We start from the raw sequence: 26,491 nt of genomic DNA on the forward strand, positions 1-26,491 counted from the left end.
TAATTAAAACCTTTAATTTGTGCCGTTGTGTTCCAGTTACCCCTTTTCACTTCTCTCGCACTGACCATTACTTTTATTTAATATCATCTTGTAAGTTCAAGAGTTCATTATGCAATTCAATCTAAAGAAGCCCCCCACTGGCAAAATGTCCATCCTCCACCCTGATTAACATATTCTCCATAAAACGGTCTCTATGTAGGAGCAGGAAGTCAGAAATTGCTAATTAAAGGGACTTAAAAATGTAATCAAAATGTTTACTTTGAGATTTTGCATCAGCGATGAAAGGATTTTATTCACTTCTTGACCCCAGGTTCCAGTAAGTGTGGGGGTTTGTATGGAATACATAATTCCTCATAGACAAAAGAAAAATTGGCTGTTCATCAGGGCCATCATAACATAGCATATATTCACAATGCAGAGCATGCTAGGTTGAGTATAGTTTCATTTTGTACTTGAGATGATGTTCAAATGTATCTATTGTTTGTTATGGCATGGTAGTTTGGGTGCTCTCACCACAGGACCAGCTCTGACCAGTGAGAAACAACTAAATTGTCAATGTCCGAAGACATATTAAAGAAAACAGCAGAGTTCATGCTACTTTATTTCAAAAACGCTCATGAATACGTAAATTTCCTTGGATTTAATATTACTAGAACCCTTTGGTTGTGCCTTGTGAAATAAATTCAAGAAAACTGTCATAAACACCATGCTGCAAACATCTCCTGGTTCAAAAGTATGTTAAACTCAGAGGGTTAATTGTACAGGGACAGGATGCATGGCATGAAGGGGACAGCAATCTTTACAGCTAGAAAGCCATAGTGGCGTTTTAAATTAATCAAAATGCATTTCGCCAGACGGCATCCAGGCTCCTTCCTTATGACACAAATGATAAGATGTAGATAATACAGTACAGTAGGGGCAGAGAAACTCTGCGAAGAGACGACATAGCAAAAAGGTGACAAGAAAAAAACCTACAATTAGAAATACATTCATAAAACTATACACATTTAGAACCTCAGTCCATTATTACAAGCAAAATACATTTTTTTTTTTTTTTACAAAAACTTTCAGTTGTGTGTGCTGCAATAGTGAAGCAACGTCTCCTACGCAAAATAAGGCCATTGTAAACGGATCAAGCCCTCATTTTTTTTGCAAAAACTTAGTTTTGCCCAACCTCGCATTTCAAACTCCTTCTCTCTCAATAAAATCTGTCCTTACAAAAATAAAAATACAGTTTCAACACAGTACTCGACGCACAGCTGAAGATCTGCTTCTTTTTTTTTGGACACAACAGATGCAGAGTTGCACATAAAGCAGGAGATTGTATGTTTACGTTACATTCTGAAAATCCACACTTTTACAATCAACATGTAGAATTTAACCGGACCAGATCAACATGTTTTCTCATCCTGTGAATCTACTATAACTACAAACAGAAAGGTCTCTACATTATAGCCATACAAAATTAATTCAGGTGTCTGAGACATTTCAAAGTAATTAAATTAATTATTACCTGGTTCTTTTTGTGTTGTTTCAGATATTTTGTCACATGTAAACCTTTCAGATCATAAAAATACCAATAAAATGCAGTTTTCAAATGATGATCGATGACTGAAATAATTCGTTTGTGGAATAGTTTTTTTTTCATAAACTGTTTGAAATAAAGAAGTAATCAAATACAAAATAATTATATGAATCAACTACTGATGAAAAAGTTGTTTCATTAAATTAACAGTTAACTTTGATTTCCTTCATTCTTTAAAAATCTGTATCCAATCTCATTTTCCCATATTCAGGCCTGAATACAACAACACCTGAAGAATCAAAGAATCCCATTAAAAAGAACTTGTTTGTTGACATAGAAGTGGGTGAAAAGAGCACAAAAAGCAGCATATCTTCCTAATCTATAGAAATTGACAAAAAAATATAAGGTCATTGCATATAGCAATGAGGAAAGGTAATACAAGGCCATATTTAAGGCATTTGCACTATTTAAATGGACAGTTTGCACTGCTTGAAATCATTCTTTGTCTACGAAGCTCCTTGTGTATGGACTAATATTTTTTTCATTAAATGCTTTTAAGCTGAAAAATAAAAAAATGAAAGAGCTTCAATTATCTGTCTTTTTTTTTACTTTCTATGTTTTTTTATGTACCTGTCAATGTATTTATGTTCAGTATATAACTCTGCTGCCTCTTGGCCAGGACTCCTTTAAAAAAGAGGTTTTTAATCTCAATGGGATTCTTTTCCTGGTTAAATAAAGTTTAATATTAAATAAATTATTCAATCAAAGACTATATACTGGTTAGTAGACAGTTATTTTGGTGCACAAGACTGGTTTGGTTTGGACATTTTCCTTAAAAAAATAATTCATCATTTGAAAACTGCAATTTGATTTCACTCATATCATCTTTTTTGATGTTCAGATTAGAAATCTTTTGCTGATTTGTTTTACTCAGAACTGTACGAACCCAGAGATGATGTCATAATTTTTTTTTAAAAGCTTTCCCCTCACTTTATCATTCAACTTAATAATATCACTCTGGCCTGTTACACATTTTGCATCACGCAATACAACAAATGCACTTATTCAATAAAGCTTATGTAAAGACACTGAACTTTAAAGAAAGGCGACATTCTAACCTCTTCTTTTAATTGCAGACATCTATTCTTTTTTTTGTTTCTTTTTTCTTTAAATTGGCAAAGATTTTTGAAACCAAAAAGATCATCATAATCCCTGTTGCTCAGTTCGTATGGCATGCCCAAAGTGTCACAACTCCAAAAAACATTTAGGTCATTAGATAACCCTCAAAATATACAACAAAGTATTAAGACCAGGCTAGACATTGTTTTCTTTTTTTTTTTACGAGAATAAAGTTGTAATATTATGAGAATAAAGTCATAAAATTACGAGAATAGAGTCGCAACATTTCAAAAATAAATCAATAAAATTACGAGAATAAAGTCTTAACATTTCGAGAATTGTTGAGACTTTCTCGTAATATTACGACTTTATTCTTGTAATGTTACAACTTTTTTCTCGTAATGTTACAACTTAATTCACTTAATGTTACGACTTTATTCTTGGAAATAAAATATAAATCTCTTGTCTGGGCCTAATACTCTGTCGTAAAAATGTGACCCAGATTGAAAAGAAATATGTAAATACTTTCTATATGTACTGCGTACAAATAAAAGTGTGAACACCTTCTTAAAAAAGGCTGAAGAGCCAAAAATATGAATTGTCAGAGATTAATTTATCTGGAGTTCCAAAAGGACTAGAATGTGAGTTGCATCTTTGAGGAGCTGAAAAGACTCACATCAGATTTTCTCTTTAGAATTTATAGAAAATGATGGAAAAAAAAGCTCTTAGATAACAAACAATGTCAACAAAGCTAGAGAGGAATCCATCAACATACAAGCCTATAATGATTAACACTCTTAACCCTCAAGTTAAAACAGTCTATAAACAATGTTGGCCTAAGAATATTCTTAATTATAAAAAGCCAATAAAGTGACACTTTAAAAACATCGTCATGCTGATGCTGAAGACTCGACCATTGCACCTTCCACTAGAACAGCTGACGGGTCGCATTTTGCCCTTTCACAGCCTTAAATCTGACTTAAAGGCTCAGAAAAAAAAGAAAAAAAAATCAGATTGCCATATGGTGTAGATATTAGTTGATTTCTGGTATCAATGTTCTCCAATTATTTAAAAAGGTACTGCTTCAAAACAGCAAAACCAAAAAAAAAAAAAAATGTATTAGAGAGAATACTTTTCTTTGGCTAAAGTAACAAAACTCTGCCCTTCCCCCACCTGTTGCACACTGCTAGTGAGACAGCTGGAAACAGGCTGCTACACTTTTCCCCTGCTTAGAAGAGAAACAAATGTGTCTATATAACTTTTCCAGTTGCAAAAACACAGTTGGAAAGCTACAATCAGCATATCTGTTTATCTGGATGCTTTATAAGGAGCAGAGCATCAGCCCTCTGCACAAGCGTTTACCTGAACACTACAACTAAACTTAAAGGGTGTTAATTCAAAGTCTCCATCTGTTCAAAGAAGGCGAAACACAATCAATGAAATTGCAAACTGCAACTGAATTTAAAGTATTTTTCTAGTGATAACTGATGTTTTGCTGCTTTAAGATGAAGAAATGACGAAAGATCCATTTATAGTTCCAAGGTAGGGAGGTTTTCTTTGCGTTTAATTCATCCCTAAAGGATGCAGTAAAAAACTGGAGCATCAGACCTCTCATTTAGAAAAATCAAAATAATTTCAAGAAATAATAATATAATAATAATAACGTGTTTTAGACTGATTCCAGGTTGTGAAAAAATATATTTTTGGAATTAGATACCTTAGATCTGACCAATTCCATCTCCATAATTTCAATAGAAAATACACTCTGCCTTCATCTCTATGCTGAAAATCAAAGGTTCGGAGGTTAATGTGCGAATACATCTCTGGGGATTTAAACTCTATTTCTATGAGACGACACCTTAGATAATAATAATCATACAATACAGAAAAATAGAAGTGGCTTACCACAGCTCAGACTTAAAATGGAAAAATAATTCCAAATTTACAGTAAAGTGCTCTCCAGAAAACACAAACGTAACCAACCGACAGGAAATATAAGACAGGAATGCTGCAGGCTGTTGTGTCAGTGCACCTGGAACAAGTTCAACCACCTGAATATGGCTGCCTACTGTTAGTGCTAATATAGTGGAGGTTCACATCCGTAAATTAGAACATCATCAAAAAGTTTCAATATTGTATTGGATACTGTAGTGGCATCATTTTAATTTTGATTTATCATAAATAAAATATAGCTTTACGACTAAAATCAACCTAAAACTGGAATATGAGAATATTGTGACTAAATCAATTTAAAAAAAACAATTAAAAAAAATGATTGTTTTTTTTATATTTTAACAATCAAATATTATAGTGTCAACTGGGGCCCATATTAGGAAAGTTTTCTGACAGTTACTACCGATCTTTACAAAAAGAACAGCTAACTGGAAATGAAAACGACTTTCACTAGTTATTTAGTGGAAGCAACAGGGTTCTAAAATTAGTGTTAAAAAGAGTTTGACTTTTTGAATTGACTCTACTGAAATACATCAGCTTTTAAATGATGTTCTAATTCATCTGGATGCACCTACCATCCTGGTATAATATCCAAAAAAGAAAAAAAAAAACATCTTTTGAAATTATATACATGTTTACACATTTACAGTAGCTTCTGAGGGACAAATAAGAGAGGGGAAAAAAGAGGCTCTGCTGCTGAAGCACTAAATCTAACAGAGCAGGAAGAAGTCAGGATAATGAAACAAAGAAATCCGGCGGCGGTCCGACCATGTGAGACCCCCTCCAGGATACAGCAGTGGTCAAACGCACGTCAGATAGAGGCTGGGGGAGGGATCTAAAGCCAGCAGCGAGTGTACAGCTGGCCGACTGATTATTTTTCTTCTTCTGCAAACAGCGATGACAGTCTTGTCCTTCGTTTTAACTCAGTGCTCCTTTTTTTTCCTTTTTTTTTCGTCGGGACGTATCGGCAAAACAAAGCGGCAGCACTGTACTCCCGTTATCAGTCAAGGCAAGCTAAATAAAAAGACTTTAAAGCACTCTCAATAATGTCTCGCAAGCAAAGCATGCAGAATGCAGCCAATACATATAGAAGCTATCTATTCATATATATTTATATATTCATGTATAAACTCTGCCCTGTGAAAATCATAGAATATAGCAGTGTTGCTACCTCACATAACAGCCATTATGTGAACATCCGAGCCAGGTTTATGTGTTTGACATCCCGCTCTAGTTTTATGTGTGTGTGTGTGTAGAATACATCTTTTTTTTTCTTTTTTTTTGCATTACATCAACAAGTCATTGACTCTGCTACATATCCATACTTTATATTGTATACTAGTTTTGACTACTACTTATAGGAATAATAAGAACAACAATAACAATTGCTTTGGTTTTAAAAAATAAAGTTCTTTTTCTTAGTTTGGCATAGAGAGTTTAGAAACTGGCATCGATCGGGATGGCCCTGGAATGAGACGCGCAGGTCTGACGACTTGGAACGCAGGAAGGTATGGCGCCCTCTGCTGTGAAATGAAGAACGCTACATGTTCAGGTTGCTTGTGTCTACGTCGATTTAGTTGGTGAGTAGTAATGGATATGGAAGAGTGTGTGGGCGAGTGACGTTTATGGGACCTGGGACGTGCCGCTGAACGGTGTATGCCTAACTGCGTCACGCTAATACAGTCGTCGTGTATGTACAGTATGCGTGTCTGTGTCTGCGCTCTGTGTGCGTGTCGGACGTCTGCTGGGTGTCTAGGTGCATGTGGGGCTGGTGGCACTCTCCAGGGAGGACTGAGAGAGGCGTCTGGTGAGGGGTCCGATGCTGGGGTCTGCCAGAGAGGAGGTAGGGAACAGCTTGTACCAGCCACTGACGGTGGCAGAGAGGTCCAGGTCCTCCAGGAGGATCTGGGCCATTCCCATGAAGCACTTGTGGTCCATACGCCCGTAATCCCCCCACACTATGACCTGGAGGAGAAAAAAAAAAGTAACATAAACCTCTGTTAGTGACTTTTGCACACAGAAAAACAGCTGCATGCAATAATACAATTCAATAATAGGACCCAATAACTTTTTTTTATCGCGAACCAAGAAGTAATAAACGTTTACAAATCTTAAAGATAAACGCATTTTCTTAAACAGATTTATCGAAATCATGTAGTAAAGTTATTCTAGACAAGATATTTAAACATATTTTGTTAATATTGGACTAATGAGCTAAATCGGCTAGCCATCTTGTACACATAATTACCCATGGCGTTAAAATCAACTGGAATGTGGTTGGAACTTGTGCCAGATGCATTTTAAGTTTAGAACGCATTTGCCATGCTTTCTAGGAGAGGCACTAATTAAATAATTAGTGAGGGAAGGGGAATAAGTTAAAAGGCCACTATAGGGATGACAGTTTCCCCCCCCCCCCCATTTGGGCTGAAACTGATGGAAAAGAGGCCGAATCACAACACATCTAACTTGAAAAGTGACATTCCAACTATTCCAAGGAGACATCTTAGTGCGGATGTGTTAACCAGAGCAGAAATATTACAAAAAAACTTTTTAAAATAAAATCAGAAAACCAGGAAGCTATTACCTGTAGGACTTTGCCCTGAGGACTTTCGTCAAACAACAAAGCCTGCTGGTATGTGGGATCCAGAGTCTTCTTTACTACTTTGGTTTTTTTCTTGGCCAGGCACATCCCGTTCTCCAGAACGTATACCTTCACATAGGTTGCTAATAGAGAAGATAACAGTGAGCCTTCGACATGGGCGGCGCAGCCAAACTCACCTTAGACAGATGAAATAAGTACCTGGTATGTTCTTGGAGCCTGGTTTTGGAGTCAACCCTCTGGCCTGGTTCACCTCCACCTCCAGCTGCCCTCCTCTGTCTACCATACCTACATGAACATCCCCTGAAGAGAAGGAGCAAAGCGCCAACAGAAATTAGAATAAAACCAACGCATTTATCTATCCTGACAGCAGGTGGCGACAGAGATCTGCTGCAAAGTGCTGGCAAGCAGAGGACCCACTCATGTGTTTCATTTTGTCTGACTTTTTACCTCAAAAGAATTTATGAGTGAAATGTTGTACATTTAGAGATAACTCTATTTACATGTCATCTCTTACAGCAAAGAACAGTTATCTGAATGGTTTTAGAGGACCATTGCATTTTTATTTTAATTCAAAGTTCTAGGTCAGTGTTAAAAATAAACATTTACATCAAAACCTACAAAACACAACCATCTGTTTTCCTATCATGATAGAAAATAAAAAAAATTGGACCATTTAACCCCAAATGATCCAGTGATTTTATGAATCACTTGATCATTTTAATTTTATACTATTGAGTAAAAATATTTACACCCCTTAAAATGTAAAATACCAACACAAATTAGCATATTATTAGAAGCTAGCTATAAAACATACTTTATAAATAGTTTTCTTAGGTTCTGACAGCTAGTAAATCATTGGGAATATAATATAATATGATTGTTAGTCTGTAACAGTAGGCCTGCTTGCCAATTTACCTTTGTCAGATTGCAAATGATGGATAAGATCATACAGTACTAGCGCCATTATTACATATTACAGGTTACACAAAATCGGCTGTTTGCATGCTGTTCGAAAACATTAGCCTTTACGTTAATGAACAGCACACATACACAGTTCTTAGTAAAAATCACTTTATTTTTTAAAAAAGTGCTAGATTTTGGCCACTCTCATAAGATGCACTTTTAAGTGTAACCAACCCTATGTGAGAAAAAAATTCCCCCCCCAGAAAAAAATCAAATTGACAAATTAGATGACTATGATGACTATGCAATGTGATGTGCCTATTTTTTTTTATCATAGGTGGCAGTAATGTACTTATGCTATGAAACAGCAAGTGTTTGTCCAAGTGATGAATTTATCTTTATTTTAAAAGTGTTAAGCCCCCCTGATAATGAGAACATCATCATTGTTTGATTCTGTTACACACGTATTGTTTATGTTGCAACCGGTCTAACTAGGGAGTACCAATATGGCCGGTGGCCTCACTCCAACCCTTGCTCCCAACAGGCTATCCAGTGAATAATTAGAGATCAGAGGGGTAAACGTATTGAGCTAAAGGCTCACTTATAAAGTCCAGGTCTCCAAGTCTCCTCCTGGCCAATGTAAGTTCACTCAGCAACAAACTGGATGGGATTCAGCTGAGGATGGTCTAATGTAAGATGGATGGCCATTGGAGCTGGCGGACCTTGCTTTACTCTGGGCTGATAGAATTACAGCTGCAGGGAAGATCAAAGGTGGAGCTTTGGCAGTGTGCATTCACAAGTTCTGATACACAGCTACAAAAACAATGAAAACCTCCTGCTTCCCAAATTTAAAATATCTGACAGTGAAGTGCAGATGATTTAAAGCTTGGACAAAACAAAGAGCAGATCCCACATTGGCTGCTGCCTCGAATGAATTACTGCCACCATCTTGGAGCGGTTGTCCTACCCACTTGGCTAAACAAAAAACAGCAGATAGACGTCTCAACAGCGCCAATAGGCAAAGTGATCCCTGAGGGGTCTTTTCTTTATATACGTCCATGATTTAAATTGGTTATAAAATTTAGCTCTGTTATTATCAGTGAAGCCTACAAAGCATCAAAATTGAATTTTAAGTTATCACAGGAGGAGCTGCGCAGTGTCTATAACAGTCAAATGAATGATAATTCAGAGGCAGCTGTGAACAAGGCTACAGACTTTCAATGATGTGGAATCAAAGGCTAGGCTCCACAGATTTATTGCGTTTGCAACCAGAGACCACAACCAGATTTGCAACATTCCTGGAGCATTAAAAGCTGGGCGCATTTCTCCCACACATTTAAATGTCATATCACATCTCTGTAGACCTGGTCGATGCATATAAACCTCTGACCTGCAGAACTGAACTATTTATCAGAACCATTCAGGTTGGGACTCCTTACAGGAATACTACACAGACTGAGCGTTCAAAGAAGACCCTGATCTGCAACATTACACATCACCTATGGTGTCCTATATTGACGTTTGCACTGATGCGGTCATTCCCACAAAAACAATGAGCAGACAGTGAGGCTGCTATGGAAACATCAGTATGCAGGTTACAGATCAGGAGAGAGACTGACCCACAGCAGAGCCCAGAGAGAACCAGAAGAGAGCATCTAGCAGGCAAAGCTCAGATACAAGCAGCGCATTGAGGAGGAGTTCAGCAACAACAACCGGTATGTGGAGAGGTATGACCCAGCTCGCCCTGACACCTTCTCTTTTGCACGTTTTGACACTCCAAGCAGCAGAGGGACTGAGCAGGAGTATCAGGCTCTGGAAACTCATTCCATCTTGTGAAGAAGGCCTCACTGTGGCTCTTTTTTTTCTGTAGAAGGCGGAAATGGACTGGACTCTCTACTCAGCTGCTCACAAATCTTTATAGGGCCACAAATAAAAGCATCCTGGGCCTCAGTGTGACAGGGTGGTATGGTGGTGACGACTATTCGATCTGGACTCGGTTCATGCTTCACAAATCCAGATAGAGGCATTGGGAATGAACCGGCAATGCACTGTCTGTCCCTCTTAATCCATGGAAAAAGATTCAGCCACATTAAATAAAAAAAAACAAGTAGACTAAAAAACTTTCTCTCCTAAAGCTGTGAAGACAACAGCACCCTGTAGGCAGACACTAAAATCCCCAGCTGAAAACCAAGCAAGTCCACTTAGACTGTTTCAGCACAAGCTGCGCTTCATATAAATCCTACATGCCACATTCCATGTACATATGTTTTCTTGTTTCTACATTTTTTAAAGTTTTCCCTGAGGATGTTTTCTTTCCTTCCTCTATACATGGCTTTATTTTATGACTGTGTATTACATGTGTGTTGGAAACATTTTGGTCACACAATGACAATAAAGACTCTTGATTATTGGTTCTTGGCCTTAATTAAGCATGGAGAGTGAGCAGAGGGACACCGGCAATTACGCCGCATATGGATTTTTTCAGGGTGAGGATTTTATTTCCCCCTCTTGACAATGGAGGTTGAGGAACTCATTGTGAAGCCCATTGAGCTGAAGCCTTATCAGTTTGAGCTGCTTGCTTTAAGGTGCTGACTTAGCGATGCCCAAAGCTGGGTCTGCTGAGGTGGTGGAGGACAAAAAGACTCTATGGAGGCGTATGTCTGGGTAAGTTGTATTCATACCCAAAAGCAGGGCTATGATGATGAAAGGCTGTACCAGCACGTTTTGCTTTAACCAATAAGAAAATTCAATAATAATAACCATTGTTCACATTAAGATGCCATCCATCCATCCATCCATTTTCTAACATGCTTACACCCAAGTGGGGTCGTGAGGAGTGCTGCTGCCTATCTCCAGCTGTCAATTGGTGAGAGGCGGGGTACACCCTGGACAGCTCGCCAGTCCATCGCAGGGCAACACAGAGACAACCAGGACAAACAACCCTTCACGCACACACTCACACCTAAGGAGAGAAGCCAATTAACCTAACGGTCATGTTTCTGGACTGTGGGAGGAAGCCGGAGTACCCAGAGAGAACCCACACATGCTCAGGGAGAACATGCAAACTCCATGCAGAAAGATACCAGACCAGCAATCGAACCCAGAACCTTCTTGCTGCAAGGCAGCAGTGCTACCACTGCGCCACTGAGCAGCCTGCGCCACTGGGCAGCCGCATGCTTTAGATACAAATACTGCAGAGCTAAGGAGATAGTAACAGTAAAATAGCACCCCAAAGGCCCAGTTCACACAGTTAATATGCATAAAAAGTTGATTTCAGGGTGTGTTACACCTTAAGTCTCCTCTTTAAACATGCTTTAACCCAACTGCATTTGTAAGAGGGTTTGTGCAATTGAATGAGACCCACCAGTGTGGACATCTCCAGTAAAATCTGATTTTGTTTTTAGTTTGTGTTACATGTTCCTATATTTTCTCTGTTTCCTGATGGCTTGTCCGTTGTTGTTTTTTTGCACCTTTGACAGTTTACTGGTGGAGGGGGCGGGGCGCCGCCAGTTAAGCTTTAAGCTGGGCTGGTGGCACACCTGTGAGGTGATTTTGTCTTTGTGACGTGCGAGGCAGTGAGTGTAGGAGGCTGCCGCAGCAGCAGAGTTTTAGTTTAGAAAGGTTCATTGAAAGGACGGTGCAGGAAGGCTCTGGAAAGGGAGAGAGTACTTCGGGATGGAGGGAAGCATCGAAGGTATTGGCCGAGATGAAGAATGTTCCTCGTATTGTTTGATTTGATTGTGAAACCGGCTGGAAGCTAGCGAAGACAAGCACAGGGTGAAATACACACAGGCTAAGAAGAAACCATAAACACAATCACGAGTGGTGTGTTTTAAGAAAAGAAGAAAATATATATAAATTAAAGACAAAAGAAAAAGAAAATAAACTTAAATGGAGCATCTGATGAACAAGGGATCACGAGGGCTCGCCCTTCTTCAACGTATGTCAGCTGGTTGAGGAACTCTGATCGGGAATCTAAGGTAAGCCCCCACCATACTGTGTTGCATCAGGTGTTTGTTTTCTGCTAACTGTTTCCTTTAATCCACATTCGTATCATTTATTGTTGCGGCCCCTATCCTCCCGCAATGACAAGAAAAATTAGCCATAGTGAGAGGTAATGGTTTGTAACATTTGAAAAAAGTGAAGCTGGTTAGGCACCAATAGAACCTTACCCATAGGGGGTGTAGCTAGTGTTTGTCGGCCTACGATCTGGGCAGGGCCAAGACCGTCCAGAAAGTCGCTGAACTGACTCTCAGGCCCCAGGCGAGTGGTGGGGAAGACAAACCTGAAGGAGAACAACACAATTAATGATGAACCGATGAATAATCAAGACTGGATGGACATACTGTAGAAAAAGCTGCTGGTACACGTACGTTCCTTCTGAGCTGTTTGAGTTGGTGCTGCCATCGGTGGAGTCCTTGCTGCCCTGCCGCGTCACCCTATTCCTCATCTCAACAGCGATTCCAGTCTCTGTGCTCCTCCGGATGGTGCTGCGGAGCTTCTTCATTCCACCATCTAAAAAATAAAGAAGTAACAAAAGGCATCCTGTTTAACCGCTTTTGTCTTAGCAGAGCTAATAATGAAAAGTAGATTTCTTAAAAGGAAGTCAGTGTCATGGTCTTGATTCTGTTATGTTTTACTTTGCTCCATGTTTTCTAGTTTTATTGGTTTAATTCCTATTTTGTTGTATTTTCTGGATATATTTAAGTTATAAGGTTTTTATATGTTTCCCACTGTTGCCCTCTTGTGTTAGTCTCCTTTTCCCTAGCTCCTTCCTTTGCTGCTCTCTTCACACCTGCTCCCAATCTGCTCGTTAGTTCTCTCTATGTTCAGTCTACCATAAATACTCTCCTTGTGCAGTTCCTCAGTGCTGGTTCCTCGTCTCACTTCGTCTTACTCTGTCTTACTCCGTCATACCTCGTCCTACTTCATCTTACCCTGGCTCCTTATGATTGCTTTTCCCCTGATGTCTCCATGGTTCTGGTTTGTTTCATATTTCCCATGTTGGATTTTTGGATTGCCGCCTCTGCTACCTGTGTTTATTTAATTAAAACAACAAAAACTCACCTCTGCCTCCCCTGCTTCTGCATTTGGGTCCAAAAAACACAACTAAACCCTGAATCAGGTGAGCATAGAGTAGCACTTGCTCAAAGATGTCATTTAGACCTACATTATGGGAGTTAAAAAGTAAACCCTTACACCAGAATCTATTGCTCTCCCTTTTTTAAAAGCAACTGCTTTCCACTGAGGAGGAATTTAAATTCACCTTGAGATCGGCCTGTTTCTGGGCTATTTATTTTGAAGCAAGTTCACTCAAGCGAGAAGCCATTCTCCCCTAATATCTTCTGGGATGTCCCTGCACTGCTGAAAAAAGATCTTTCCACTTTTCAGCTATTACTACACTCCATTTTAAACACAAACACAGCCCATTTGGCAGCTGTTCTTGTTGACTGGAGGCAATGAGTTTTAAGGGAAAAGAGTTTTCACAGGTAGAAACGCTAGCAAGTGAGTGGCGTCCATAATGTTTTGGGTGGGCTACATGCAGTAGATTTGATGCAAACAACTTTCCACCAAAGCAGACAGGATGGGCCAGGATAGCATGGATCGGAGGAGCCAAGAGATCCACCATTACAACATCAGGTTGGAAATTCAGGAGGCAGAACTATTCTTTGTGCATGTGACAAAATCAGGCCTTTATGAGCTAGTTGGGAGAAGTAAGACAAGAAAATTTTCTGCAGCTTGCCACATACAACAGATCTGTATCTGAATGATTTAACATGCATGAATATGGTATGTTGGATATAGTACCTAGACTGTTGATAACCCCAAACACTGTCTCAGTGGTGATAGCAGCATAAGGATTCTTTTCTTTACCGGGTATCATTTCTTGCACTGACAGGTCTCAGCGTCAATGCAGACAAAGATGGGGGAGGGGCACTTTGCATTGTAGTGCGTGACTTTTGGCCTAATGCACTGATTCTGTCTGGTACAGTGCTCTGTGCACATACAGTATCATAGAGTGTAGTAAGAAAGAATTACATTGTGTGATCTTTGAATTTTGAGGAAGAATAATATTTTTAACAGCAAGTCTCAAGTTGTCACTAAATTGGCTGGTTTATTGTAAATATATATTTGGGGTCAACTGGTGATTCTGTGGAACCCACTGCCAGTTTTAGTCCGTGAGGCACACACCCTGTCTACTTTTTAAGCGTAGGCTTAAAACTTTTCCCTTTGATAATGCTTACAGTTAGATATGCTGTTTTAGGCCTAGATTGCTGGAGGATATGGGAACCCCTTTTCCATCATTCTGCTTCATTCTATCTCTATTCTCCCACTCTGCAGAATTTGTCATTTCAATCTCTAACGTTATGCTCTCTCTGCTTTTTCTCATTATAGTAGCTTCATCTGGTCTGTTCCTGTTTGGCTGCGACACCACCCAGGGGAGAAATATCAGCAGTGCTGCTGCCGTCAACACCTTGGTTTATAGATGTTCGAGATTGGCATGTTTTTCAGTGTAGTCCTGTTTCTCTGACTGTGATTGGCTGGAAGTGCTCTCTTCATCCTCTGACATGGGAGCTGGCTCGGAGCTCATCTACCGGGCCTCAGCAGATGGCCGCTCACACCCAGTCTGGTTCTGCCGGAGGTTTCTTCCCGTTAAAAGGGAGTTTTTCCCCTCCACTGTCGCTACAAGAATGCTTAATGTGAGAGATTGCCTTTGAGTCGATGAGTCGAAGCAATCAACTGGTTTTTCTTAGATAGAAAACTTTGAATCAATTTGACTCTATGACCTGGTGAACAGTAAATTGTCTTGAGATTAAATATGTTGTGAATTGGCGCTATATGAATAAACTATATTTAATTGTATTGATTCATGAGATGAACTCTACAGTATATACCTTGCCCCATTTTGCCTACTCATTCCAAGGAGTATGAGGGATTGTTTTTATTTTTTACATCAGAAAACTTCATTGGAAGTTTTAATCTTTCCCTCGAAATATAACTTTAAATATACTGAATTTTTTATCTACAATAAAACATAAATGATATGGTACCTTGATATCTGCCAGTGATTGGGAACCACCAAAAAAGATATTTCTTGATAAGCTATTGTGCAGCACCTCTGCAGATATTTACCAATATTAAAAGCCAGTGTTCTTGGCTAAAAATCAACAGCAAAATAAAGAGAGGCATTTTCTCCAGGTTTACCATATAGAATCCCCACCTTTGCTCAACTTCAAATGTTGTGTTAACTAGCTTTTAATAATAACATTACCAAGATGAGTAACTAGAGCATCTGTGCAACTAATTAGGACTGCAGCCGTGGTACAGGCAGAACCTTTTGCTCTATGGGAGCCTAAAAAGCTCAGAAAATGGAGGGAAGTTACTTAAAGGAAGACTTTTAACAAGCCGTTTGCTCGTTGTCACAGGGTAAGAACACACCCTTCTACAGCCGTCCCACCTCATTAGCCCGAGCAACTCCAGTCTCATTAAGCATCCCTGCCATGCCTGTCTCATCACCATGACAACCACCGACACTGTGCGTCGTCACCATCACTATGGAGATAAACAAAGGCAAACAGAGCCCCTCGATGAGACTTTGGGGATGATGATGATGATAGAAGGGCTTTGAATTGATGATAAGGAGTGGCAGAGGAGAGGAGGGAGAAAGAGGAGGATGAGAAGGATGGGGTCCCACGGGTGTTTGGGAGGAGGACGCAGCCGCTGTCTTCTAGTGCTTTCTATTTATAATCCTGCAGTCAAGAATATTTCCAACTGCCACGTGTGTATGTGTGTGTGTATGTCTTAATAGCATGATACCTAGACCAACTCCTTGCGCGCTTCGGCTGCCATGGCAACCCCCACCCTCAGATCTGGACCCAGACAATGCCACTCGGGACAACGGGCTCATCTCCTGTCACTTTTTAATTATATTATTGAGGTAACACTTATTTAACTCCCTGGTATTCCTCATAATACAGAGGCTCACAATCAAACCACACAGGCCTTGTTAAGCATTTGTCGTGCAAATATGGCAGAACAGCAAACCCACCAAGACATGACTAGATTAAGCAGCCTTAGGTCTGATGCTTGCAACTCCATGTTCCATTGTGAGGCATTTTACAGTGACAATAGTTGATTGAAAGATATATGGAGGTTAATACAGTGCAACTCTGGAGACAGTTCACCATGATCTGGTAGCAAGAAAAAACTCACCCATCATCCTGCATGTTTTTCTGTGCATTTAACAAAATTCAGCCTGATCAATGATTTAGTGATTGGGAGATCACAGCTGTATGGCTAGTGGCACAGGAGCACCACAGGGGAATACATTTACCCCATTTATTTATCTTTAACACCTCAGACTTCCTGATGACTTCCGTCTGCAGAAATACTCGTAGTGTTTGGGTGTATCAGAGATGGACAAAAAGCCAAATACAAACAGTTGGTGGATCACTTTCTGGCATGTTGCGGCAACAATCATCTCGAACAAGAAGCTAACAAACGAAATGGGTCAGAAAAATAATCCAATCATTGGTTGTGGGCGTTGTGGAGGACTATAAATACCTCAGTGTTAAGGTGGACAACTAAGACTGGGCACACAAAGGTTAATCCATCTTTATTAAGAAACTGAGCAGAGTTTTGAAGTCAACAAGATCCTGAACATTTTCTACACTGTATAAGTTGTGGAAGACTGTAATCTCTTCTGCTGTCGTCTGTTGGAGTTGCAGGATCAGATTGAGTGACTTAAAAAACTAAGCAAGTTGATAAAGAAGCCCAGTTCTGTTCATCTAAAGTTTTAATCACAAAAAAAAAACAATACTCACAACCCTGATCCTCCATTTCAACTGCCTGTTGTACAAAAACAACATCTTTACTCAGACATTTCCTCAGATCAGCTGTAATACTGACCATGACAGAGGATCCTTTCCTAACAATGGTCAGCAGCAACAACAACCATATAGAGAATATTGAGAATTTCATTATGAAATTATGATTCATTTAAGGTTTTAATATTTCTGTACTTCAGGGACTTATGGGTGTGGCAAAAATGGCGGCACTGTGTCATCAAATTGATAATTTTGTTTCACTCTACCCTGTAAAAGGGCAAGCATGGTACAGGGGAAAATTTTTATACATGGCTGTGGTTGCAGTGCGCTTTAGAGGAAAGGCCACCTGTGTTTCAGTGTGGAGAAATCTTGTGTTTTTTCATTACTTTTGTGACCCAATTCTTTTATGCTTTGCATTGTTTTTTTAGCTGAGTGACTAATAACACATGTTTTTATGGTTTGACAAACTCAAAACACACATTTCATTTACTGCTAATGCTACATTGACGTTAAGTTTTCTTTCATGAAATCCTAACAATGCCTTTTGAATTTTCGGGTTGTACTTGTGCTCATACTCAAACTTTTCAACAGGCTAATTTCTGGGGGTATGAGTTTAACTGTGGATGGTAGATTAACCATCTGGTAACCTGCTGCAGCCAACAGTATGAACATATTGCACTGAAATCAGTGAATATGGTTGTGGACCTCAGAGATAGAGGAGCCCCACCCGTCCCTAGTGACTCTCCAGTCAACTGCGTGAACTCCTTCCACTTTCTGGGTGCCATCAACGCTAAGGACCTCAAGTGACAGTAAAACAACACCATCTTCCTCAGAAAGATGACACAGCAGAAGGTGTAATTCCTGCCTGTGGCAGCTGAAGTAGTTAAGCCTGTTGGACAAAATGATGCTATTCTACTCTGCCATCATTTGGTCCATCCTATCATCCTCCATCACTCTCTGGTATACTACTGCCACCACCAGGGATAAGAGCAAGCTGCAGCATATCATTCACTTTAAAGATAGGGTAAGTTTATAGGTAAGAGGGTAGTTTCAATCTGCATCCTCTTCTGTAACCGTGCACCTCCAGTATTTTAAGGTAAACAGGAAAGATTTTTGCTGACCTAGGGTGACTGCTGGGCCACTGACTAGACCGGACCTCAGCAGAGAGCCCTGAGTCGCCCATCCTCAGGAGGGGGGCTGGGAACCGGTAAGGCTGGGGGAAGGTGTCCAGGCTACCGTTACGGGTCAGGTTTGGTTGCTCCGTCCCCCACTGGCTCCCTGTTTCGACTACGTGCTTGCACCAAATCCCATCTTCTGAGACCAAAATCCTGGACGATTTTGAAATAAATAATAATATATTGATATTTTTTTTGGTCTGAAAATTAGGACATGTCCGGGAAAAAGAGGACCCTATGTCGACCCCTCTCACCATGGACACAGCCTATTTCAGACTCTTCTCTGTGGCAGGAGGCTACACTCTATAAGGACCAAAACCTTTCTCCAGAAAAACAACTTCTTCCAGTTTGCAGTGGGCTATATTAACAAGGCCCCGTCACCCACTGTCACCTTCCCCCTTTAAATAATACAAATATCTCAGCCCAGGTAAATACTACTTCATTTTATAGGCTTGTTATTTTAAATTTTTTTATCTATGCTCTTCCTCTGATGAAGAATTTTTCAATACAAATTGCATTTTTTTTATCCCACATTATATGTTTCAACATTTATTAAGTCAAGTTTATGTTTTTCCCTTTTCACCAAATAATATTATTAACACACTATTTGGCAATGAAGCCTTTTTTCGAATTCTAAAATTGCAATGAGGATAATAATTGATTTGTAACTTATTGGTACTATTCCCTCTCTGTTCATATTTCTCTCCCATGTTGGTCACAACATTCTCCCCCAGGTATAGAGTTTAAGGCCATAACACGGAGTATATTTACAACTAGAGTTTGAAATTATAGCTTATCGAATAATGTATTTAAGCATTCCTTTGATTTTAATATATATTTTCTTTCTTCTCTGCAGATCATATATGCTTAATATTATGAATTTAAGACCAATTAATATGGGGCACCTGGGTGGCAAAGGTGCAATCTATGTTCTGAGCCATTTATCCTACAGCTGTTCATATGAAAAGCACTCAAGAAGTCTAAAAAGAAAAATTTAAATCCCTTAAAATCCCCCAAAATAAAAATAAAATAATTTATTCTAGCAATGTGATTTATCATGTCCCTCTGAAATTTACGTTTCTTTGCTATCAAGTCTGTTTCTGTTCAGCCAGATGATGAGTGAATATGAGTTCATACACCCAACTGCAACATTCTGAGTGGTAAACTATTGAGGATCTATTCATTTAAACTTCATATCCAATTATTTGCCGGCATGCTCCTCCTTTCTCATCAAAGCTCCCCCCCTCCCATTCCTCAGTGGTGTGAAGCAGTGATCTCTTCCTTCCTATTTAATCCCCTCCTCCTCGCCTGCGCTTTCCCTCCATCCGTTTCCATGGCAATGCCTTCTGCAATGCACCAAGAGCCCCGGCCCCGGCATGTTCACTCATAAGCCTTTCCTCTTACTCTGTATCGTTCTTAGGTTGTATTGTCCTCTCTACTACTCCTAATCCTCTGTGATTCAGCCCTGCTTTCTCTATCCTTATCTTGGCCTCAAACTTTTCCTTTTGTCTCCGGTTGTTAAACACTTCTGTTTTTTTCTTCTTGCTTCACCTGTTTCTCCATTGCGTCCTTTTTGTATGTTGTTGTTGTTGTTGTTTGTTTTGCCTTTTTCTGCCTTTAGCAACCAAATCTTATCTATTTATCATCTACTCATCACTTACTGTAAATAATTTAGTGGGGTTTTTTTCTCCTGCCCTGCTGGTGAACTGACTCCCTGGTATTAATATCAATCCCACACAGATACATCCAAAAGCAATAGAGGTTTAAAGTGTTATAGTGTCTAAACTTACATAGACAAGAGATTTTCTAGGTCTTTGTGTTCAGAAAAACCCTAAATGTTCCTGATCGTCAATGTATGACTAAAAAAAAAACAGAAAATGTGTTGTTTATATGCTAAAAACTTTTTTAGTGGAAAAACCGTTTCCTTTAACCATAAAACTATGACCATAAAAGTTTTAATAGGCTGCATGAGGCAAATAGATATATAGTCAATGAAACGGAATAAAGATAGGTGGGATTACAGAAAACGCTAACAACGCAGAAAAGAGCCTCTTACACTGAGATATCATGTATATAACTTCAGTGTGTGTGTGTGTGTGTGTGTGCGTGTGTGTGTGTGTGCACAGCAGATCATTAAAGCTGCTCTGACATTTGGAGAGAGCACTGATGAAGCCTCTCTCATTATATGCTGTAATATAGAATGCTGTTTTTACTCCCCCGGCCGCACCAACATGCCTATTGGATGCACCGGTGACGGCAACGATCCGCCATGCATAGCAACAGTAACCAAGGAAGGAGGATTGGACATGAAAGACCTGCTGTGGTGTCTTTACCGCCAGAGTCCTGTTATATGTGGACCACTGGGAGACTAACAGTAGAAAGCTCTGAAAGACAACAGACTGTTCAGGGCTGTATATAGAATGCTGCAAGAGCCAGATTCATGCACCACGCAGCCCCAAAGTCAAAAAGTTTGATTGCACTTTACATTCATTGAACTTACTTGCATCAAGTTGGGTAAATAAAAAATAATTTGCAAACCAATAACTGCTATGTTTTAATAGTTTAATATAAGGCCATTGACATTATTTTGAGCCGCCAATATCTAGAATTCAGTGATGTAGTGGACAGTTGCAAGCCTTATAATGATAATAGAATAAATAATAGCTAATCTATCTCATGTTATTGAAAACATAACCAAAAATGTATTTTCCTTTTTATAAATGACAAAAATCTAAAAAATAACGCATGTTGTTAATAAGGTACTGTTCAATACAGTAGAGTGCAGGGTGTGGAAAAAAATCCGTGCTTCTTACCCATACAGCAAACAAAACTGGTTTATTGTTCCTAAAAGAGCAAGCCAATACAAATCGGTCACTTTAAACTTATTACTGGTTAAGTAGTATAACAACTGCCAAAAACTAAGTCTAGAACTAATAACCCTTTATTTGAAAGGCATACTCCTCCACTGACAGCACTGTCACCAGTTCCGTTAATCAGAATCTAATAATACTTAATATTAATAATACAACCAAAACCATTGACTTGGTCTGTTTCTGATCATTATATATTTTAATCTACACACAATTGTTTTGACCAACTAGATTAGTTGTTTTTCCAAACAATCTATTAGAGTATAACCGAACTCTATCCAAACACTCAATCAAACTCTCTTACAAACTCCTACAGTACATCTTGACTGAATACTGAGTTTGCGGGCGATCTGAACCACTTCCCAAAGCGGTGACATGGTACAGCAGTAGTAAGGCTTCAGAGGTCATTGATTTCAGCTCCACTAATAACAACACTAATCTTTTCCACAGACTCCAAAACAAAAAGGAGGGCAGGAAGAACCCAACTCATTGCTTCTTAGCAACATGTTTTACAGATACAGTTTTTCTAGAAAACTGGCATGAAAATCACTGTTTGAAAGTCATTGAAAATGAGTGTTTAAAAAAATTAATACATTTTCTGCTCCACAAATAGGCTAATTGTGGCATTAAGATCTGGGATGACTTGGCAGAGCATTCAGATTTCACGGCTTTACAACATTTTTGTTTAACTATGTTTCAAAGGACGTTCATCTATACAGTAGCAAAAAAGATAAATCTGAATAATTTTGGATTGGGCAGCCGTTGTCAATTCCCCATTGTCTTAGCAGTAATGACTTTATTAGATTCTTTATAAATATGATTGATTCTATAAAAAATAAGATAATTGGCACCCAACTAAATATGTTTGGTACATCTCTGGAAGATGAGGCAGCATCTGAGGTAACTATAGAGTATGAACTGTTTTGATGTAATTGAGCTTTCAGTTAGCACAACTATTATCTTAATATAAGCCTTCAACTTGTGTGTATTTTGCCAACAGGTTTCAATATTTTACGTTAATTTAGGTGTTAATAAGCTGCATCAGCAGCACTGTGTCTGTCTCCCTGCCAGCTCCCAGATCAGCTTCGTTGATTGGTCTATGTGGCGCGTCAAGCAGCAAAAGTTTAATTTTTCAAACTCCAGCAGCTGCTGCTTTCGTAGCGCGTTGCACGCTTCAGATGCTCTGAAGCTCATGATGCGTTGCTTTAGCTGCTCAAAACATGCTGCAGGACCTTTTGCTGCAACTTGATGCACGTCAACCATTGACTTTTCATGCTAACTAGTTGCTTCTGGTGCCTCTAGTTCGTGCGGTCTGAACGTAGCGTTAGCAGGGTTCTGCAGGAGGTTTCTTCAAGTTAAAAAGGAAGTCTTTCCCTCTCCAATCTCACTGCATGCATTCTAGGTGTGAGGGTTTACTCTAGAGTCAAAGACTTTATGCAATTGGTACATTTTCCTTAGACAGAAAACGTTTCACCATTCTGACTGTATAATATGATTGAATGTCTCAGTAAAGTTCCTTGAAGTGATGTGTTTTAAATTGGTGTTATATAAATAAACTGAATCAAAACTAATTGAATTGAATGAAAACAAACTAATAACATCATGTGTTTTCCTCTTTGAATGCTTTACTCTTTTTGCCTTAATGTCCATTCAAAGTGTTAAATATCACATAACACATCTGAACCATTCACTGCTAATGTTACAATGTTCCATGATGGTTATTCATATTCCCTAAAGCATACGGAGAGCATAATGTGCCAGACTCTGAAGTGTAATCCAATAATCCAAGTGTTGTTTTCTATTTAATGATAATACAGAGGAATTAAACAAATCTAATCTCCTATGTTGTCCTTGTGTGTAAGACAGACTGTTCAGAGTAATAACACATAACCAGGAAGTCATAGAAGGGATTGGTCTGTGAGAAGAAATTAGTCATATAGCACCATAATCCATAGGAAATGATTTCTTGAAATCGAAAGTCTTCATGTGTGCCAGGATGTCTGTCAATTCGTGAATATATCCCACCGGCTCTCATCTAGTGGCAATTAATTACAATAAGGAAAAGAGTAATCTAATTTAGATGTAATTTCCTCATGATTACTCAACTCACTGCCTAATGACCAAGTGATGAGCACTTGAAATATGGCAGAACAATTTATAAAGAAAAACAAAGCTGTGAAGAAAGAGACAAATAAGGCACATAAATTAAAACTTGTTTAAAATCCTTCTTAAGAACTAATAATGAAAAAAATATTACAACTACTGAGAAGAGACTATGTGGCTACATGGTTTTTTACATCCACATACCTTGACGAATTAGGACCTTGCCGCTGCAAAAAAAAAGGACTTATTCATATATCATGTGGAGTGCATTGCCCACAAAGTTTCTCTTGTTTGGTCTATGTTATCTCTACTATGTCAGCTGGCAGTTAGGTTTCCATTTGCCCTTTGCCTGACTTTTCTGGTTTTTTGTTTCTCAGAAGTGGTCAGAACTCAGAGTACATGTGGTGTCAATTGTCTGGGTTCATCGCACCAACTAAGGTAAGAGACTACAGTAGTAGCTATTCAAAATTTCCCCACTTTCCTTGATGGGCCCTACAATTCCTTTTTAAACACCAATCTTTGTACTAAAATATTCTTTCTGTAATGATTTGTGGACATTAAGCTCTAAAGAGAAGTGCCATCTCCTGGTCACCCCTTAATTCAGCAAAATGGTGGAGTCAGAGTAAAAAAATATGCATGCCCCTCCTGGAGTGAACCAGGAGGGGGTCACTCCAGTAGAGGGAAGTTGCAAGGAACTCTGCTGCTGGGAGTTGCAGGGAAGTGGGCTGCCATTTGGCAGGCATTTGACTGGGAAGGGCCATTTTGAATGGCTGCTACTGTATGACAAAGTGGGATAAATGACAAAAAAGTCCAACATAGTCTTAACACTGAAATGGACCAGTACTTTATTTACTCCGTGCTGCTTTCTCTGTATGGCTGCACTACCAATACTACACAAGTGGTTGAATTCCATCGGTTTTTAGATCACTGTCAGTTCACCACTGGCATGGATAAAATAAGGGTAATCCTAATAGCCTATAAAAAAACTATAAGTCACCTTCATTGCAGAAACAGAACTTTCTATCAAATATAATTTGGAGTGATGCACATGCAGAACCTAGACAGTCATCCAGCCCAGTAACCAAGATACAGTTGAAACGTTCAGACTGTCTGGCTAAGAATAGGCCACGGAAAACATGATAGATGTCTGAGCGAAAGTGGGAGCTAAAGAGATGGAGATTGACTCAAGGAGATAAAGGAGAGAGGAAATTAAGGTTTCAGCACTTGGATCAAACACAGCGGGCACGACAAGTGGTGACATCAAAGATGAGACAAGTGGGAAAAGTGATCAGCCGTCATCTTAACTGATGTTTGGTAGCCTCGGTGGGGAAAAGAAAGCTTTCAGAGACCGGAGTGAAGCTTTAGTATGACTGTAGCACCAAAGCAAAATAAAAAACCCCACACTGAAAGCAATAAAGGAAGGTGGTAGAGCTAGAAGTGGTGTGTGCCTACAACAAAGCATTAGTCTCACCTGAAATAGCATCATTTTTCAGTGAGTCACCCAGAGTATGAATAGCAATCGTGTGTACTCAAAGAAAGGAATAAACATTATTGTGGAAGGCAGTTAAAGTGTTCCCACAACAACTTCCTTCATTCTGTCAATTCTCTGCTTTTTTATTCAGTACTACTCGCTTTGCTGAATGCTTTTCAGAGCAGAACCAAAGTTCAATAGTTCTTTTGTAGAAGTAGCTGATGACTGCCAGTGTTCCACTGTTTTGCCACAAAAAAGACTTGAAATGCGTTTTCCAACAGTGACTCAGTAGCAAACCTAAAAGTAGGCCACGAGTGAGTCACAGTGAAAACACCTCAGATTAAGATAACTAAAAAAAGAGGAATTACAGTTGAAAAGATTTTAGATGACCAAATAAAATGAAAGGAGAAGCCTGCAAGGCAAAGCCAACACAGTGTTGAGCTCTACGTTTCTAGTTGTACTTTGGAAACTATTTCGATTTTCCTGTCTGCCATAGGTCTGGAAAAGTAATCACAGTGCGATGAAGCTGTACTTCATATTTTTACAGCTGAGTGAAACATTATCCCTTCAAGCAGTGACCAAAAAGCGGTAGACTGTCTGCAATGGCCATGTCTGTTTTAAAGAACTCAAATCGACTTAGAAAACAGTTTGTACTGAAGCCTGTACAAATCCTAAATTGTTGACTAACCTTTTCAGGTAATTATTACCATATGACTGTATTTTACCTAACCTGAGTGGTTCTTCTTTCTCTCTTTGTCATACTTTTCAAATTGAGTAAATAATTGGGAAATTTCTTACTTCCTGTATAAAAACCTGTTTTTGTCTTTTCTATTACTTTGGTTTTAGGTTTTTTTGGTTTTGGTCTTTTTTTTTGGTCTTTTCTGTTCATCTTCTTTGTTTTATTTCCCTTCCCATTTTAATTTATTTTACAGTTGTATCTTTTTTTAAGTCACGTTAAAGTTGTATTTTTGTTACCTATTGTGTGCAATGTACCTACCCTTGCTCCTATCAACAGGCTGCAAACTTAACAGCTTAAAACACAAATTATGAAAACACTTCTTTTGGATTTCTGGATTGTACAGCCTTCTGCCCTAGCTGACAGCTGTAAGATGATCAGCAAAGACTGCAACATCTTTGTATTAAAATGTATGGTTACAAAAGTACCGACCTAAGATTGTTGGTCATTTCAGGCCAACTGAAATCTTTTCACTGAGCCACAACACTAGGATGTTAGTGGCTGGATATAGTTCAATAGCAGGAGAGGTGTGCTGTGAGTCTGTTTGATTGTCTGTTTATACTACAAAATATGCAATGGTGCCAGGAGTCTCTCTGCTAAACACCGGGCAGTGGTACAGTGGAAGCAGTACCACCACATATGAGTAATGCATTTCATTTAAACACAACAGAATTAGAATTAAAACAATTCCATGTCACTTTAATTATTTTAATAATAATATTTTAAAATTTGAATTATTTTTACATTAAGTACGTTAAGCACATTAAGTAATGATAAAATGCATTGTAATGAGACATAATTAGGTAAAAAAGTGCAAAATATTGCGACATTACCATCTGACCCAATATTCAAAGCAGATATACATAAAAATACATAAAATGCTGTTTTCTTTAAAGGGACAGTTTAAGAAATGTAGCCCTTTATTAGCAAAAATCAAGTATTGCTTTAATAAATATATATTTTGCGAAAGTGATATAACATCACATCAAAAATGAAAGGGTTCTCATAGCTTGGAAGTATTAGTTTACAAATACGTATGGGGTGGTGCACCCAATGGGAGAGGCTATGTTGTCCCTGCATTTTTGAATAAAGAAGCCAAAAGAGGACCAACTTGAATCTTTTTCCAATAAATGATTTTTCAGTGGCCGAAGAGTTTAAAACAAGTAGAAATAACCACGGATCATTCTACCTTCCACGTACCTTTCC

General features: G+C 38.9%; 1 protein-coding gene across 1 annotated transcript in view; it reads right to left on the reverse strand.

Moving 5' to 3' along the window:
* Positions 1 to 5,545: 5,545 nt before the first annotated feature.
* The window catches only part of LOC107084378 (regulating synaptic membrane exocytosis protein 3-like), a 57,350-nt gene continuing 36,404 nt past the window's right edge, over positions 5,546 to 26,491 (reverse strand). The window contains exons 3-7 of the mRNA XM_015374185.1: positions 12,476 to 12,617; positions 12,275 to 12,387; positions 7,398 to 7,499; positions 7,182 to 7,321; positions 5,546 to 6,562 (exon numbers count right to left, since the gene is read on the reverse strand). Of these exons, the coding sequence (XP_015229671.1) occupies positions 6,350 to 6,562; positions 7,182 to 7,321; positions 7,398 to 7,499; positions 12,275 to 12,387; positions 12,476 to 12,617 (710 nt within the window). The 3' untranslated portion in view covers positions 5,546 to 6,349. The remainder of the gene's footprint in view (positions 6,563 to 7,181; positions 7,322 to 7,397; positions 7,500 to 12,274; positions 12,388 to 12,475; positions 12,618 to 26,491) is intronic.

The sequence above is a fragment of the Cyprinodon variegatus genome, unplaced genomic scaffold (genome assembly GCF_000732505.1).
Source record: "Cyprinodon variegatus isolate N-32 unplaced genomic scaffold, C_variegatus-1.0 Scaffold98, whole genome shotgun sequence".
NCBI lineage: Eukaryota > Metazoa > Chordata > Actinopteri > Cyprinodontiformes > Cyprinodontidae > Cyprinodon > Cyprinodon variegatus.